Source organism: Hippopotamus amphibius, chromosome 1 (assembly GCF_030028045.1).
Source record: "Hippopotamus amphibius kiboko isolate mHipAmp2 chromosome 1, mHipAmp2.hap2, whole genome shotgun sequence".
NCBI classification, from domain to species: domain Eukaryota; kingdom Metazoa; phylum Chordata; class Mammalia; order Artiodactyla; family Hippopotamidae; genus Hippopotamus; species Hippopotamus amphibius.
The window spans coordinates 206,213,065-206,229,341 of record NC_080186.1 but is presented as its reverse complement, the minus strand read 5'-3'; the positions used below and the strand labels follow the sequence as shown (position 1 = coordinate 206,229,341).

At 38.8% G+C, this 16,277-nt stretch overlaps 1 protein-coding gene across 15 annotated transcripts in view; it reads right to left on the bottom strand.

The window, feature by feature from the left end:
• The window catches only part of MEF2C (myocyte enhancer factor 2C), a 163,517-nt gene that overhangs the window by 28,672 nt on the left and 118,568 nt on the right, over positions 1 to 16,277 (bottom strand). For 11 of the 15 annotated variants that reach the window (XM_057739499.1, XM_057739507.1, XM_057739595.1 and 8 more), the window contains 2 exons: positions 10,575 to 10,718; positions 1,276 to 1,462 (listed from right to left, as the gene is read on the bottom strand). In XM_057739499.1, coding sequence (XP_057595482.1) covers positions 1,276 to 1,462; positions 10,575 to 10,718 — 331 coding nt within the window. Of the gene's footprint in view, positions 1 to 1,275; positions 1,463 to 10,377; positions 10,516 to 10,574; positions 10,719 to 16,277 lie in introns of all 15 variants that reach the window. The other 4 variants (XM_057739579.1, XM_057739586.1, XM_057739601.1 and 1 more) reach the window with 2 other exon arrangements.

Below are 16,277 nucleotides of genomic sequence, written 5' to 3'. Positions count from 1 at the left end.
TTTAATAAAAAGTGTGTCTAAGACATATTAAAAGTTTTCTATTAAGAGCTTTTTAAGAAATAAAATGTAAATATATAATGATTTGTTGTATACGATTTAGAAATACAATGATTTTTGGTGCTTATTTTAGAAATATGAAGGAATTGTTTAGTTATATTCAACTCACATTTACTTAGTTCCTACTGTGAGTCTGACAAATCAAGAGGACATTCTTCCCCTCAAGGTTCTGTAAGTTCAGTGGGGGAAATGGACACACACTCAGTACAGTACATCAAACTGTGTAACACTTGATCTGAGTACTAAGAATGGTTGAACTTTTCCTAAGTGATGATTTCTTTTCTCTGGGACACTGTGAATTGTACAACCATAAGGATATCCTAGAAGTGTAGACACAAATTTGTGGCAGGTGTATATGTCCCTGTGATGTACTCTTAACGTCACTTCTGACTTAATTCATTACTCAATTGGCTGTGTTGGGTCTTCATTGCTGTGTGCGGGCTTACTCTAGTTGTGGCAAGCGGAGGCTACCCTTCGTTGAGGTGCGTGGGCTTCTCAGTGCAGTGGCTTCTTTTGTTGCGGAGCACATGCTCTAGGCATGTGAGCTTCAGTAGCTGTGGCTCACGGGCTTATTTGCTCCGAGGCATGTGGGATCTTCTTGGACCAGGGATTGAACCCATGTCCCCTGCACTGGCAGGCAGATTCTTAACCACTGCGCCACCAGGGAAGTCCCAGTTTTGTTTTTCATTCACAGTTCTTATAAACTATGCTATCCTGTTACATTCCCTCTCTGCCTTAAATCCTTTGTGCTATAAGTTACTATAGATAAAAATTAACTAAAATAATAAATAATTAAATGAGATAAATGCCATCAGAGGACACACGGGAAGGTTTCACAGAAAAGGTGATAATCTGGCTAGAAGGAAGAGGGAAAATGGCATTTTAGGGAGGAGATGAGAATGAGCAAAAGCATGGAGACAGGATATTTGATGTTCTGTTTGAGAAAGTATATGGTTAAAATATAGCCACATGAGGAGACTGTTGACCGATAGGCTCAATAGATAAACTACAGATTATGAAAGATTTTGAAAGATATGCTCACTGGGTTAGGTTTTATCCAGTGGAAGACCTAGCTGGGGATGGGTATTAAGCAATGAAGAAACATAACAAATGGAGAACTGGAAAACTCAACATCTTGCAGGTAAAACAGTCTTTTTTTTTTGCCAAGGGTGGCTCCTTCCAATGATTTGTTACTATTGAGTTCTTATGAGGACATACCTGTGTTACCTGCACTCGGAGGTCGATGTGTTACACCAGGAGACATACTATTCCTCTGCAGAGAAGGGTGGGCCAGTGGCAAAAGGTTGGGGTTTCCCAGTGAGCTGACGGGGTTGCTGTATACCAAACTGTTGTGGCTGGACACTGGGATGGAGACTGGCATCTCAAAGTTGGGAGGTGGAACAGCCTGTAGGAGCAGGAAAAAAAAGCATGGGTAAAAGAAACGAACAGAAACAGAGCCCTCTAAGTACAGACAGCCTTACTTTTCCAAGAAAAATTTCAAATTCCAAACGGCTTTCTAGAAGACCATTAAGAAGAGCTCTCAAGATGTTCAGATCATAAGTTGATTTCTTTAATGTGCTTAGAACTCTTTCTTTGCAACTATTAGAAAACGTTTCACTTTTGTTTAAAACAAAGCCCCATTTCATTAGACTCCATTGTCTTTGAATTCCATTCTATTAAGTAGTAATTGTTCATTTGTGATATCTGAATCTGGTGCCAGAAATGACTGCAAGATCAAAAGTACATGATTGTGATGACTTCACAGAGAAAGAGGATTAAAATGCAAACCAGAGCTTTTGGTTTAATTGCTTATTGAAGCATATTTATGCAGAAGTTTAATGATATAAAATCATCTCCAGGCATGTGAATAGCACATATACTTATTATTTTTAAAAGTCTGTCTTTCGAAAGTAACTCTAAAGATAATAGACATTTTAAGATACAGGATTCAACAGAGCATCTATCATTCAATAATTCACATTTTAAAATGATAGTTCAGAATACACATTACACTTCACATTTTGGGATATACTGACACTGACAAATGGCAAGACCTATATCTCCAATGAGAGAGTTGCAAACATGGAGGGAACTGAGGCTGTGTGGATGTCTAATTAGAGTCATTCAGGTCCCAATGATTGATTTTGGAAATATTATTTTGTCATTTTAATCCAAACATGCTTGTTTTTCTGCTTGCATTAACTAGATAATAATAGTTGTAATTCTCTCCCTCCCTTTTCTTTGTTTTTTAACAGTATAAATGAAAATACTTTTTGAATATATTGAGAGAACTCATGGTGTCAGAGGATACAGCATTCTTCATATAAAATGGATGTATCTGTGTGTGTGTGTGTGTGTGTGTGTGAATCTGACCTATGTGTTAGGGTTTATACAGAACAGTCCCTCAGGGAGTCTCTGATAAGCCACAGTACAGATTTAAATGCATATGTGCACGTGGCTCAAAGTTTTCCTTTTTTACTATTTTTCTGTAATCTTAACATTGTTTTTTGTTTGTTTGTTTATTTTTGCTTTTTTTTGTTTTTTCCTCGTTGACTGGCTGGCCTGCATCATATGTTGTGCTCTGCAATAGTTCTTTGTTTATCCTGGTGATAATTACAATACTGTCCTCGTTGTATGCTTCTGCTCCATTTTTCTTTCTTTTTCCTATTTTTCTTTTCTTCCCTGATCTGGACGTGGCGATACTGACAAGAACAAATATGTTATCACTCTTTTCATTTACATGAAATTACATTCTCATGTAATTACATTACAAATTCATTTACATTTACAGTTAATTCTTCACTGTTTTAGAGGGAAACAAAAATGTTCAAGTGTTACATTAACAGTCGCTTTTTATTAGGCTTTATCTGTTGTTAACAGGGTAACAAAAATAATTTTGGATCAATATCATGATATAATTGAATACGAATGTTTGATAAGACCTCAAAGAATGATTATATCCCTTGGTTCCCAGAGCCTTTATTTTTTTTTCCAGAGCCTTTAAACAACAAAAAATATTAGTGTATGCTGTAAAATAAATAGAGTCTATACAGGCAATAAAATATTGCATTCCTTTATTAAAGGGCCAAATGAGAATTTCTCTAGCACACCTAAGAAAACAAAGTGAAGTAACCTAGGTCTTCTCCATTTGCCGCTCTACCCTCTCCACTGCTCTGGGCCTTGGAGGCTGATGCTCTAGACTGCATCCACCAGATTCCCCTGGCCCTCTGCTTCAGCTGGGCCAGTAGAGGCATGGGCAGAAGAACAGACAGCAGAAGCAGAGAGGTCAGGGTATTTTTCTACTGTAGCATCCTTCTTGCTGGGCCACAGGATGGCAGAGGTGGCATTCTCTTAGTGAAGACCACACCCCCTTTTGAGTCCTCTCTCCTATAGACATAGATCTCACTGTGCTCTGGTAACTTCTTCCTCCTCTTGCTCCTTCAGACCTAGATGTGATAATAGCTTCTAGGCTGTAAGCCCTAATGTACTTCACTTATTTCTCGAGTTTCCCTGATCTCTACCCATTTGAAAACAGTCCTTTTACTAAACTCTCTTCAATTACCCTTTTGAGTTTGCCATCTGTTTCCCACTGAAGCCATAACAGGTAACTCTCTAGATCTAGGATAGTGGTCCTCTATACAAGTGGACTATCTCCTTAAGGAGCATTTTGGAAATTTGTTGGTGTCACAATGATTGGGGGATATGGCTGGTATTTTCCTGGTGGGTACGTATGCTGTATATCCAATTACATGTGGGACAGTTCTACACAACAAAGAATCGTCTCTTACCCCATCCAACTTTCAAATGCCCCACTGGAGATTCATATGCGTGAAAAACTTGTTTAATAATGGTCTGAGTCAGAACTAACCTTGTCCTGCAAACACAAGGTATTTTTAATACACTGAAACACAAGATTTTATTATACACTGAAATTCCCAGAAATGCAATTACTGTGTATGGCGAGGGAATGTTCCACTTTGTTTGGTATGGAACTTTATTAAAAATTATTCACCACTTTGGAAAATCATGTCACCAATGACAATTCTGCTCTTGTGAACTGGGTTGTAAATACAGCACACTGCTTTCTCTCAATTCACTCCATTAAAAACTTTTCCTCACCACTTCACATGAAAATGCTCTTGTCATAGTCAAGAATAACCTTCAGGTTGCTGAATCCAATGGTAACTTCTCAGTCCTCAACTGGGACACAGCTGATCACTCCTTGATAAGCTTCCTCCCCAGCCATAGCCCTTCCTCCTATCATAGCTGCTCCTTCTCAGCCTTTGTTGCTGGTTCTTCCTTTTCTCCCTGATCTCTGAATGTAAGAGTTCCACAGTCCTTCTATATTTAGCTCAGCTCTCTCTCCTTATTCCAACCTGGCATATCGAGCTACCCCCTCAATATTTCTACTTACATGTCTGGTAGACATCTTAAAACTAGCTCCAATCTAGCTCTCCCCATCTCTAGCTGATGACAGCTCAATGCTTTTGTTTGCACAGAAAAAAATCCTTAAAGTCACCCCTGAGTCTTCTCTTTCTCCCACTCCCCACATCCAGTCTACCAGGAAATCCTATCGGCTTAACTTCCATATATAGTCTCCAACCACCTCGCACCTTCTAATGGCTGATTCTAGCACCATCATCTCTTGCCTTGATCACTGCAGTTACCTCCTAATAGTCACCTGCTTCTATCTTTTCCCTCCCTTTTATTTTCAACCTTGCAATCAGATCCTTTAAAAGCACAAATCAGATGATGACACTGCTCTTTTCCAAACCCTGTGAGAGCTCCCACTTTACTCTTAGTTGGAGGAAAGCCCAACTTCTTCCAATGTTCAATAAGGCCCCATAAATTCCAGTTTTCTCCAGGCTCCACTACTGATTTCCTATTATCCTCTTCTCTCTCCCTCACTCTTGTCTCATCTCTCTGGCTAACTCTATCACTTCCTTCAAGGTGCTGCTCAAAATCTGGTCTTCTCCACGGAGAACAGACTTGTGGTTGCCAAGGGGGAAGGGGAGTGGGGGAGAGATGGATTGGGAGTTTGGGATTAGTAGAAGAAAACTTTATATACAAAATGGATAAACCACAAGTTCCTACTGTAGAACATAGGGAACTATATTCAATACCCTGTGATAACCAATAATGGAAAAGAATATGAAAAAGAATGTGTATATACGTGTATAACTGAGTCACTTTGCTATATAGCAGAAATTAACACAACATTGTAACTTGAATAAAATAGATTAAAAAAAATCTAGTCTTCTCAAGGAAGCCCACCCTGACAACCCTGTTTAATCCTGTCCCTGCTCCCACCCATCTCCTAATCTCTTTCCCTTGCTCTTCTTTCCCTTCTTTTAACTCAGTTAAGATGTTGGCCAAATAATGTCCCCTTTCATCAAGGTGCTAAAGCTCCTTTGCTACTAGGTAATACATAGCCTAGTCTGTTTCTTATTATATTAACTGGATATTTTGATTCGAAGAAGAATTTTTAGGAAGATATTATATTAATACAAAAGTACAAGCTTACAACTTACTGTATATTATTTATGGAGCAGGCACTATACTATAATTTACATACATGATATGACTGAACCCTTTCAACATCCCTTCACTATAGATAGAATCCTTCCTTTTTAAATTGGTAAAATTAAGTAAGTGGCCCAAGGTCATCTAAACTAGTGACTGAGCCTATTGGTTTTGCTACTAAATCACCGTGCAACACAGTATACATTTTTGGATAGAGGTAAAATATTTCAGTCAGAAATCATACTGTGAAGTGAGTATGGGCTGCATGTCAGTAGCTTATTATTTATGAACCATAAACATAATGAACTAACTGGCTTCTCACGGAACGTGGCTGAATGTCCATGGCGGGGTGCGTGCTCATGCCCACTGATGCCAGGGTGTGAGGCAGCGTTTGGGAAAAAAATACACTTTAGAGACTCCTCTCGTTCCTATGCCCTCAGATTTGGTATTTCAAAGCTATCTTTTGGTTACAAATGTTTTCATCTGTATTCACTGTTACTACTTACAGATGTTTAACTGGGAACCTAAGGATCTGCTATAAAACTACTTCTCCCCTGAATATTCTACACAATATCGTGTCTCAGCAGAGACCAAAGCCAATACCTCCCACCTCCCCTGTGATTATGTGCACATCCAAAATAAAGAGGATGACTAATCATCATTTAATAAATTCTGAACAACTCTACTAACCAATTTAGTGAAAGTCTCTCTACTCCTCTCTTCCCCTGACCATCATCCCCAAGAGTTAGTCAGTTTCCAGCATTCTGCACTGTAAACAATTTGATGAGAGTTATTATAAAACTCTCTTGTGATTGGCTAAACACAAGTCAGATATAATTTTGATATCAGAGCACACTTCAAAAAATTCACAATTCACAAAATACGGTAACATCCGTTGCATTCTATCTTTTGTTGCCTTACTGTATCAGGAACTGGCTAAATAATTTTGAAATCAAATTATAAGCTTAAATATGACCATAGTGAGGTGTCTCAGGGAATCACAAAGAACGTCAGCCTTTGCATCAGAAATCTCAGTTGCAGTCCAGGTGGTGTAATAAACTGCAACTTAACCAGGCAAGTCATTTAATCTCCCTCTACCTTATGTGCAACCTGAAGTGGCTGCATCCACAAAAGAGACCAACCAGCTCTAGACGACTTAAGAAATGCCAAGGCTCTAACCACATACCCAAGTTTATAAGAAACTGGCATTTTTCTTTCTCTTCTCGACTTTTCAAAATTAAGGAACTTAAAAGTATCTAAATTAAAAAAAATTTTTGTCTAAAAAATGAAAGTCAAAAAGTCATTAAAGACTCCAAACTTGCAAGGATTTCAGGGGCAGGCTCCAGATTTTAGAACCCTCAAGACAAGAAGGAAGAGGGAATTGGGGGTGATTAAATAAAATGCTATAAGTAGGATTGGCTATATAATCTGCAGGGCTCAGGGCAAAACAAAAACGTGGGGCCCCTGTTAAAAAATTACTAAGACCTTCGAGATGGTGACAGCAGAGCATTTAACCAAGCGTGGCCCTAGGAGAGCAGGGCCCTGTGTAACTGCGCAGGTCACACGCCCATGACGCTGGCCCAGGCTTTAAGGGATACAGGCGTGAGAGCGAAAAAGCTTTTAGTTTCTACCCCTGAACAAACGGATCATGGTTACCAAAGTCAGTCACCGTGGTCAGAAAGGTATCTGAACTCTTATCCAAAACCCATGATCTTCCCAAACTTACCACAAGGAAAAGTCCAATAAAAAGGCAAATAAAATATTTTTAATAAAATATTTTTAGTTCATAGGCCCTCTTTCATTTAATGTGAATGATTGAACGGAATCCCTTTTTGGGGCCACTACTGACACCCTTAACTCTTGATCCACCATTACCAGGCTGCTGAGAACCAGCTAGAGAAAAGAAGCACATAACCCTGATGACGAGTGACTACCGCATGCTGGTATCCAAATCCCCTCCAGGCCGCCCCACGACTCTGGCCTGTGCTTGCCACCCCTCCAACCCAGTTCCTCACAATGTCTGTGCCTGCGTCACTCTCGCCCTCTCTCAAGCACCTGCTCCCCCACCTCAATACCTACAGAAGCTGAATTCAGCATAAAAACAGAGGTCATTAGGTAGTCACCCCCTCAACTTCCCTCTCCCCACCTACCACCCTGATAACGTCTGCAAATCCTTCCTGTTCCCACCCATCCTCCTCCCCTTCCTTGGGAAGCTCCACTATTTTATCCCCATTGCACCTACATGTCCCATCTTTTGCTTCCTTCAAGCATTCCTCCTCTGCATGTTAATCATCTCAAGTGCTTTTCCTTTTAACTTCCTCCTTGATCCTAGTTACTGTATTACTTCTCTCTCGTCACAGTCCATTATTTGGAGAAAATACATCTGTATTTCCACTTCCTCCCTTCCTGGTCCCTCTCAACCAGTCTTGCATTTGCCCCTCCTTCCTTCAGCCCATTTCCTAATCCCTGGTTCCTCAAATGGAGCTGTTTTTCCTCGCTGTGAAGCCCAGCATGAACCATGGCAAACCCTGCGTGAGGAAATGCTGGTCAACAAGATTCCAAATCATCCATGAATTATTTCATGTAATTGAGGAATAAGGGCATAAATTAGATGGTACCAACAGGTGACTGCAATATTACATTTTCTATTTTAAAAGGGAAACTCTTCAACCTGGGTCTTTGAAATAGAAAAACAGTCTTGTAATGTTTTTAAAGAGGCAGAGAGACTCTCTCCATACAAAGGGCAGAGTGTCCTTGCCCTGCTGTAAATGTTTTAGCAGCTGTGGAAACTTTCAACAAAATTTACTTCCAGCAACTGAAAGCGATGTGCGAAAACTGGGCTTTTCATCGTGGAGACTGAAGCACTTACTAAAGAAACGAAGACTTGGAGGCACAGCCTGGAGCTGTGTGGCTCCTTCTCCCAGCTCTGCCTGTAAACTCTAATGTGGTTTTCCATCCCCTGCCACACACCACTGCACCTCTTAAGAAATCATGTATCCTGATTTTGAACTCTTTACACGACAGGATGAAATATAGTGAGGGAATCCAGGTATGCATTACACCTCTCTCCCCCCAGAGCATGGGGGAAATGATCCAATGTGCAAACATGGGCATTCTCCCAGAACTTCGGGGGTTAAAGCTCCACACACACGGAGAGTGATCGCCAGTCTTACATCCACCGCCCTTTTTCTTACTGTGCTGGGGATTCCTCCTGAGACACCTAACGTGCTTCCCCTTAAAACCTTACATTCACAAATGCGCCTAGCAGCTCTAAACTAGTTTATTATATAGTTAGAGAAACTCAGGCCATAAGAACTAAAAATTGGCCCAAAGAAGCTGTTTCTTTCCTTCTTCTGGGCAAGATAAAATCCCGACAGATTTCATTTAAGAATTCTGGGTATAACAAGAACGCATCGCTGCATCTGATAGGAAATGTTTCATCTGACCAAATGCTCACTGTGGAAATGCTGTGTCTAGTGCTCCGTTTCACGAAACCTTTAAGAATTTACAGCAGGTAGCTTTCCTTCATGATACAGTATATTAATAATTCTGATTCAACAGAAGATTTCCTGCTGCCATTGTTTCATTTAACAAAAGAAGCGGACATATATTTATGAGAACATAAAGTTTAATAAGCATACATTTTATAAATAAGTTTTAAAGTGTTCAATTTAATCCAACATGGGTTGGCTGTGCACCTACTATGCGTAAAGCATTAATTTATCTTGTGAGTGCCGTTGTGGAGTTGGCCTGGAGCTTTTGTCCCCAGATATCTGTACTTGTAATTGCTGAGGCCTATTTTCATTGCAGTCTCTCTCAATCCTCAGGTTTAGGCTGTTCCCCTAACTTACAAAAAATGTGCTTTTTTGAGAAAGAAATTAATTATCTACCAAGGAGCCGGTATACAATGAGGGTTCGGACACTAATGTCAGTTACTCAGAAGGCATGTGAACCTGGAGTTGCGTTACTTTATGTCACGAAATGAACACCACTTGATTGATGACGGACTAGAGTAAAAGGTATGTACTTTCCCCCTCTATATGTGGGCAAACAAAATCACACATGCAGAGTTATTTCTCTTAAATATGGCAAGGCATATGATCGATTGTTAGGAATTTTTTGACTTGGTTAAGACAAAATTTAGCCAAATGTTAAAGCGTGGAAAATGTTGGTGTAGGCAAAGCGAATATTCTGACAAAGCTTTAAAAATCACCCCAGCACACAAACATGTTGAAATCTTACCATTAGGTTGTCATGCAGTCTGTTTCCCTGCAGCGAGCATTAGCTTTAACCCTTCAGTGCTGCTGCTGAATTTCATGTTTAGGGAGAGGGCTGACGCTTCATTCAGGAATAAGCTTTTACTTGGGTGATGAGCGTCAGTTTACACGAGAGAACTGCAGTTTCACTTGTGTATCTGAGCTCAGTAGAAATGTATCTATATATCTTACAGTCAATCCTCGTTCAGAAGGAGACTTCAGTGTTTGACGAGTGCCTGGTGATTTGTGTGGACTGTGTGTTTAAGAGATTGTGCAAATTCAGGGTGTGTCACATAGATCTTTCTCTTCCTCCTGTGAACTTGCTACCTCCGAATGAACTTCTTGATGGCCCATCTTTTAGATGACATAATTTCAGCAACCCCTAGGGTTTGCTTTCTAAGCCAACTGCCCTTGGGATGAGATGGCTATTTTCTGGGTTTGACTTTGCATAGTGTTGCTTAGAGAAAGCCCTCACTGAAAGGGTTAAGGTATGTTACTGCAGCAGTTATCAGCAGATCAGCCATCTACCTTTGGTACTTACAGGAATTTTATGGCTCTTGATCATATTATCAAATTCTTCATTAATTTTTTTGTATTTTTCTTCAGTGCGTGGGGTGAGTGCATAAGAGGAGTCGGGATCGGGGCTTTCACAGCCTTTGTTTTCTTTCTTGTTCAAGGCCTGCCAGGTTCAGAGAAATATCAAGAGTAAAAAAAATGAAGGGTGTTTTGAGTACTTACACACAATCTTTGCCTGCTGATCATTAGATCAATATCTTCGTTAATTTTCCTGTACTTGTCCTCAGACTCAGGGCTGTGACCTACTGAATCGTCTGCATCAGGATCTGGGCTGTCACAGCCATTAAGGCCCTTCTTTCTCAACGTCTGAAATACATAATTTGGAAAGTTCAAACCTAGACAAAGGCTGTAAAAGACATTCAGGGGTGTCACAGACGCTCAAGCTTGCCAGTATTTTAGGTTATTACATGTGCTATATATTACATTAGGGTAAAGAAACCGTAGAGAGAAACCGTGAGTCATTTCAACAGTGCACTCATTACTACTTAAAAAGAAGTAAAAGGGAAATATGCCTTCTAAAACCAAATTCAATGAACAAAGATGGTAAGAGGATTGAAGTTTCTTGATCTGGAATTCACATGTGCTCCAAATATCTAGCGAGAGACAATCACAGAAGAATACAAATAAGGGGGCAAATTGCAACACTATTTTCCCACAGAAAAATTAGAAGTTAGGACATTACACAATGATTTCAGAAAATGTGATCATGACAAAAGCAGAAATGGTGGAAACAGATCCCTGGTTTGAGTTTAACATAATGGCTGGCGCTAAAAGTGTCCTTCCACCCCTTTGGATATGCACTTGACAGCAAAAGTCACTAAGAGAACCCAGCTAGCATTCCCACGAAGTACTCATTAAGAATGTTCAGACACTGTGATCATAAGGAGAATCACCTTTGTTTAGTCTAGTTAGAGCTCTATATACGTGAAAATCTGTACTGAAATTGGTAATACTGAAAAGTTGTCTGCCTCAACAGAGGCTGAAAGAAAAGCCAACACAGATGAGCTTAGGGGTTTATTGTCATGACCTGAGTAAGGAAGCCAAAGGACACCGAAGAAAGGTAACCAAGTCAATAACGGCCAAAGTAACAAAAGTTCCTCCTGGCTGCCGCAGAGGAGGGTCACCCTGAGACTGCCTCCTGACACATGAAAGCGAAAAGTCAGTGCCGTCTCTCCAACCTCCTGTCTCCTGCATATACGTCTGGTCTAGTTTCAGCTGTCGCAGAAGGATAAATACTCATGTAATACTGTAACAGGAAAAGTATGAGTCAGGAGTCCTGAGTTTTACTTTCTTCTTTTCTTTTTTTTTTAAATTGATGGTTGTCAACTTAATTGGACATGATCTGATTTACAGCGACAGTTATGTTTCTAGAGATTATAAAACTTCTGATTAATCAATCACATGGCTTGCCATGTTAATTACTAATAGACTAGCAACATTTCTGAATTTTCCTGGTACTACCGAATCGTTTATAAAGAGCTGTGTACCTAAGTGTCTCTCATTAATGGAAAGTTCAGCAGAGCTCATCTTTATTAAAGACCGAATTCACGTACAAATAAAGCAAAAGCTGCAACATCAAGCGAAGGAATTCAAAGCTGAGATAACACTCTATTTTTAATTCATGCAATTGGGGGAAAGAAATAAAACAACATGAGTTGAAAAGGGGGTGTCAATCTTAAAAATTTAAACTTTTTGGCTCTTATCGTGTAACATGTTAACATTTTAAAAATTAGTTTCTGAGGCACTAAAGAGTTTCACTTAAAATCAACCTGAGAGCTACCATTTGAATCCATCTATGAAACACTGTGGCTCTGTAAATATTTATTAATGTTATAGTGATATAATATAACAAACATATGGTTATAGCTTATTATGTGGTAAAATGTTTGAATATTAAAATGAATATTTTGACACACGATGATAAAATATACATTTACAATCTTAGGGAATTTATCATTGGTGGGGCCACCTGTCCCCCTTTCGTGGATCTACAGCTATCATATTTCACCCGGAATAAGTACTCCTAGAGGGCTCCTATAATACTACTATAGAGGATGTCACAATACGTTAGAGTAATCATTTTATTTGCTAACTTAATGTCTCACATTTTAAACTCTTTGGCTAGCATTATCTCAATCACAAAAACACTCTTCCGGATGAGGACTACTTGTATTATGACGTGGTTCTGCTTTGATCTCCACATATCCTTGAGCTTTTAAGAATAATTTCTGAGTGTCTTGCATCACACTCCACAAATTTTTCATAAAAATCCACTTATGTTGAAAAAAAATGTAAGATCAAGAACACATTATCTGTATTTTTTCAAAATTTATCTACCGATATTTCTCTAAGGCATATTAAGAATATTCTTATATAAACCCCTAATTTAAAGTCTTATCTTGTATAACATTAATTTACAGTCTTATCTAGACGGTAGATTTTTCAATGTGCACCCGAATCTTTTATCCAGTAAATCTTCTTGTGAAAACTATAGTTGTTTTGATGTGCAGATTTTTGACAACAGAACGCAAGGGTTAGGAGAGGCCTATCAACTGTCATTACAATCCATCTGGCATGTACATGTGTGCTAAATATTCTTACAAAGCTTTCAGGGGTAGATATTGTGTTTGGTTTATAAAAATTCAAACATCAATTACACTTTATTGAAAGATCTCCATAAATATTAACTCATTATCTCTCACAAACCTTCCATGAGGATTTCAGGGAAACCTTATGCCGGGTCTCAGGCCAGCATGGCCCAGCACGATGGCCCAAGCCTCCTGCCTCCCTCCAGGGCACTGTGGGGTCACCTTGCCCCTGCCTAGGCTTTCCTACACTCGTGATGTGTGAGGTGAGAGCTGTCAAATAGACCTCTCCTAGTCATATGTAATTATAGCAGTGGACTGAACACTGAAATAAACTAACTAGAATTTTTAAAAAATTAGGCTGTGGGAAAATTTTAAGTATAAAAATATGGCTAAAATATTGATACTTCTTAGACGTCAAATTTTAGACCAACTGGGACTGCTTGTTGTTCAATAAAACATTTCTCCGTTTATAGGTTAAAAAATGAATTAGATCAACAGCTCCTTTATACCTGAACACTTAAATGAACTATTAAGTAAAGAAAGCAAGTGGCATGAAGTCACAAAGGAAATGGCAGTGATGGGAATAAGAGGGAAACGGTGGCTCGTTTTCTCCCAGTAAATTCTTCTTATATCCGACTACAACATTCAACAATGAATATCACCACTATTTAAGTAATGAAATATCTCTACCATTTAAAGGCACTTATAGTCTTATTTCAGGTTAAATTGTATTATTTAAAAAAGGAGCATTTTGAGATATACAAACACAAAACCCAAGAGCATATTAATATTGAGTTCCAAATTCCCATAATCACAGAACCAGAACACTGAAAAATTGTTCAAAAATATTATTTTCATCTGAGAGCTTGTACAACACATCTCTGCCAAGAACAAATGGTTACAGTGGAATTACAAAGCTCTGAACATGGAAGTAATGGCACAACTTTACCACAGTTTGAATGTGGAACCATAAGAGTAGTCTTATCCTTATTATATTAAAAATCTATAGCTGTTTAATGATGACAAAAGAATTACTATTAGATTCAGCCAAGTCTGTCTTTATCACAGTAATAAACAGATGATATTAACTAAAGGGATTACTAAATGGATAAATAAGCATTATTCCTTACGGCCTTTTTCTCGTAAAATTAAAATCTCTGTCGTTGGCCTTTGAAAGCTTCTCTGATCCTTTATAAATGTTATTGGTCAGGTGATGCAGGCACTTAAATCATTATTCTTTCACAGGGGCTAGAATGTATATATTTTAAGTGTCTCTCAGCTGACTATGTTTGAGAAGATTTATTCTGTAAGTCAAGATAAGGCAAGAGATCTACTGAAACTACCAGCTTCTCTTGCTACGTATCTAAAGAAACTCTTCCCTCAGAGAACTCTGCAAATCTGGAGTCAGGCTTCCATGTGAGAGTGACACTTGTGGGGCAGATCAATTGACTGCGGAGGCTTCTGGGATGTTTTCACAAGGCAGCAATTGTCATGCAGTTGAGCTGAGAACAGCCTTTTCTGAGAGAAGTAATTAGATTGACAGAAGGTGACATACTCCAAACAATAAATGGGAGAAGGAGTGCAGACAGGTAATCCAAAAACCACGTGGAATCTCCCCCCCAGATATGTGGACGTATGGACCCTGCACTACTACATTTGTTCAACGGGAAAACTTGAAATACACATAAACTGACGATGATAGGTGACAGGTGCTTCAAAAATTCTAATGAAGTAGATGTAGGGAACAGATTCTATTTCATTACTGAAAGGAATATAAATGAAAAAGAATGCCACATGGAGCTCTCATTTCTTGCCTTAGACATTATGTTATCAACTGGAAAATCCTTCTGTATACAATGGTTAAAACTGGCTTCCCCTTCTTAATTATTTCTTGTTAGTAGAAAAGAAATAACTAAATTATTGGCCTTTTTCAACTGCATGGAAACTATATATTTTACATTGATGCTATTTAAGTAAAATTCAGCTTCTTCCAGAGACCCACCATCACAGGTTAAAAGCTTCCAATCATTCAATTTCTTTCCATAGTCTGCAGTCTTAGTCCTTAAGAATGTATATTTCCATCATCCTTCTTTTTCTGTGCTTCCCCATTTCACAGCAGAAATTTCAAATCCTCTTGTGAATAAACCCCAAAATACTCATTAATTTTTGTTAAAATTCAAATAATCACCCTTTCTTGCACAGCCAGCATTACCCTTCAAAGGGCTGATGCGTCAAGAACACATGAAGGAATTGTTTGTTACTCTAAGTTGAGTGAATGTCCTGTTCACACAAAAGCCAAGAAAAAAAAGACATCAACTTCAGAAAAATAGCTTCCTTTTCTCTGATGCTAAATCATGTTTGTGCTTGTCTATCACAGCTTTATGAAGATAAGCATCTGCTCTTCACAAGCTGAATGATCTTTAGAAAGCAGTGAATCCACACAGGCACGGGAGGTGCAGTTGAAATGGAGACTGCCCATCAGTGAAGTTTCTAAGTGCATTTCACAAATACCCTCCCACCCTGGTGCTGATACTCAGGGCACTGCCGCTTCCAGGCCCTTCAGCATCTGTGGAGTGGCTGCCACCCCAAGGACTGTGCTCAATGACTTACTTCATTTAAAATACACTCAGCAAATAATTACTGAGAACCTACTATACACCAGACACTGTTTTGTGTGCTTGTTTTTTAGAGAAGCAGGCAATACGAATTCAAACCAAAAAGCTCTGACCTGACCTATAATATTGTATGTTTTTTGGTGATTTCTAGCACAGATTACTCAGGCTGGGGGAAGATAAGATGCCAAGAAATTCCTCCACAGGTTTTAACAATCAAAACTGTACGCATTGTCTGTACTCTTTCTTGTTCCACAGTTCTTCTTTGTTCTTAATATAGAAATGAAAAGGCACATTAAAATGCTGTGAATTTAGTACAATCAGTAGATAGACTTTAATTAGACAAGCAAATCACAGCTAGTATAGAGTATGCAAAAACTATATTTGACCCTAAATTATCCATTTGTGGTGAAAATTTTAATAAAAAATCAAAAATATAAACCTTGACAGCACTACATTTCTCCAGGTGACTGATGCTCATTCTAACCAGATCTTAACTCCTACTGGGGCAAGGCTGGGAAGAGCTGGAGAGTTTCACTGTTTTTGTCTTTATTTCTTTCCTCAAAAGACAATCTTAAGATTGGACTTTCTTCCCTGAATAATTTTCCATCTTTAAATAATGGAAACAAAAGACTGATTCAAGATTCGAAGACTTTCAATGTATA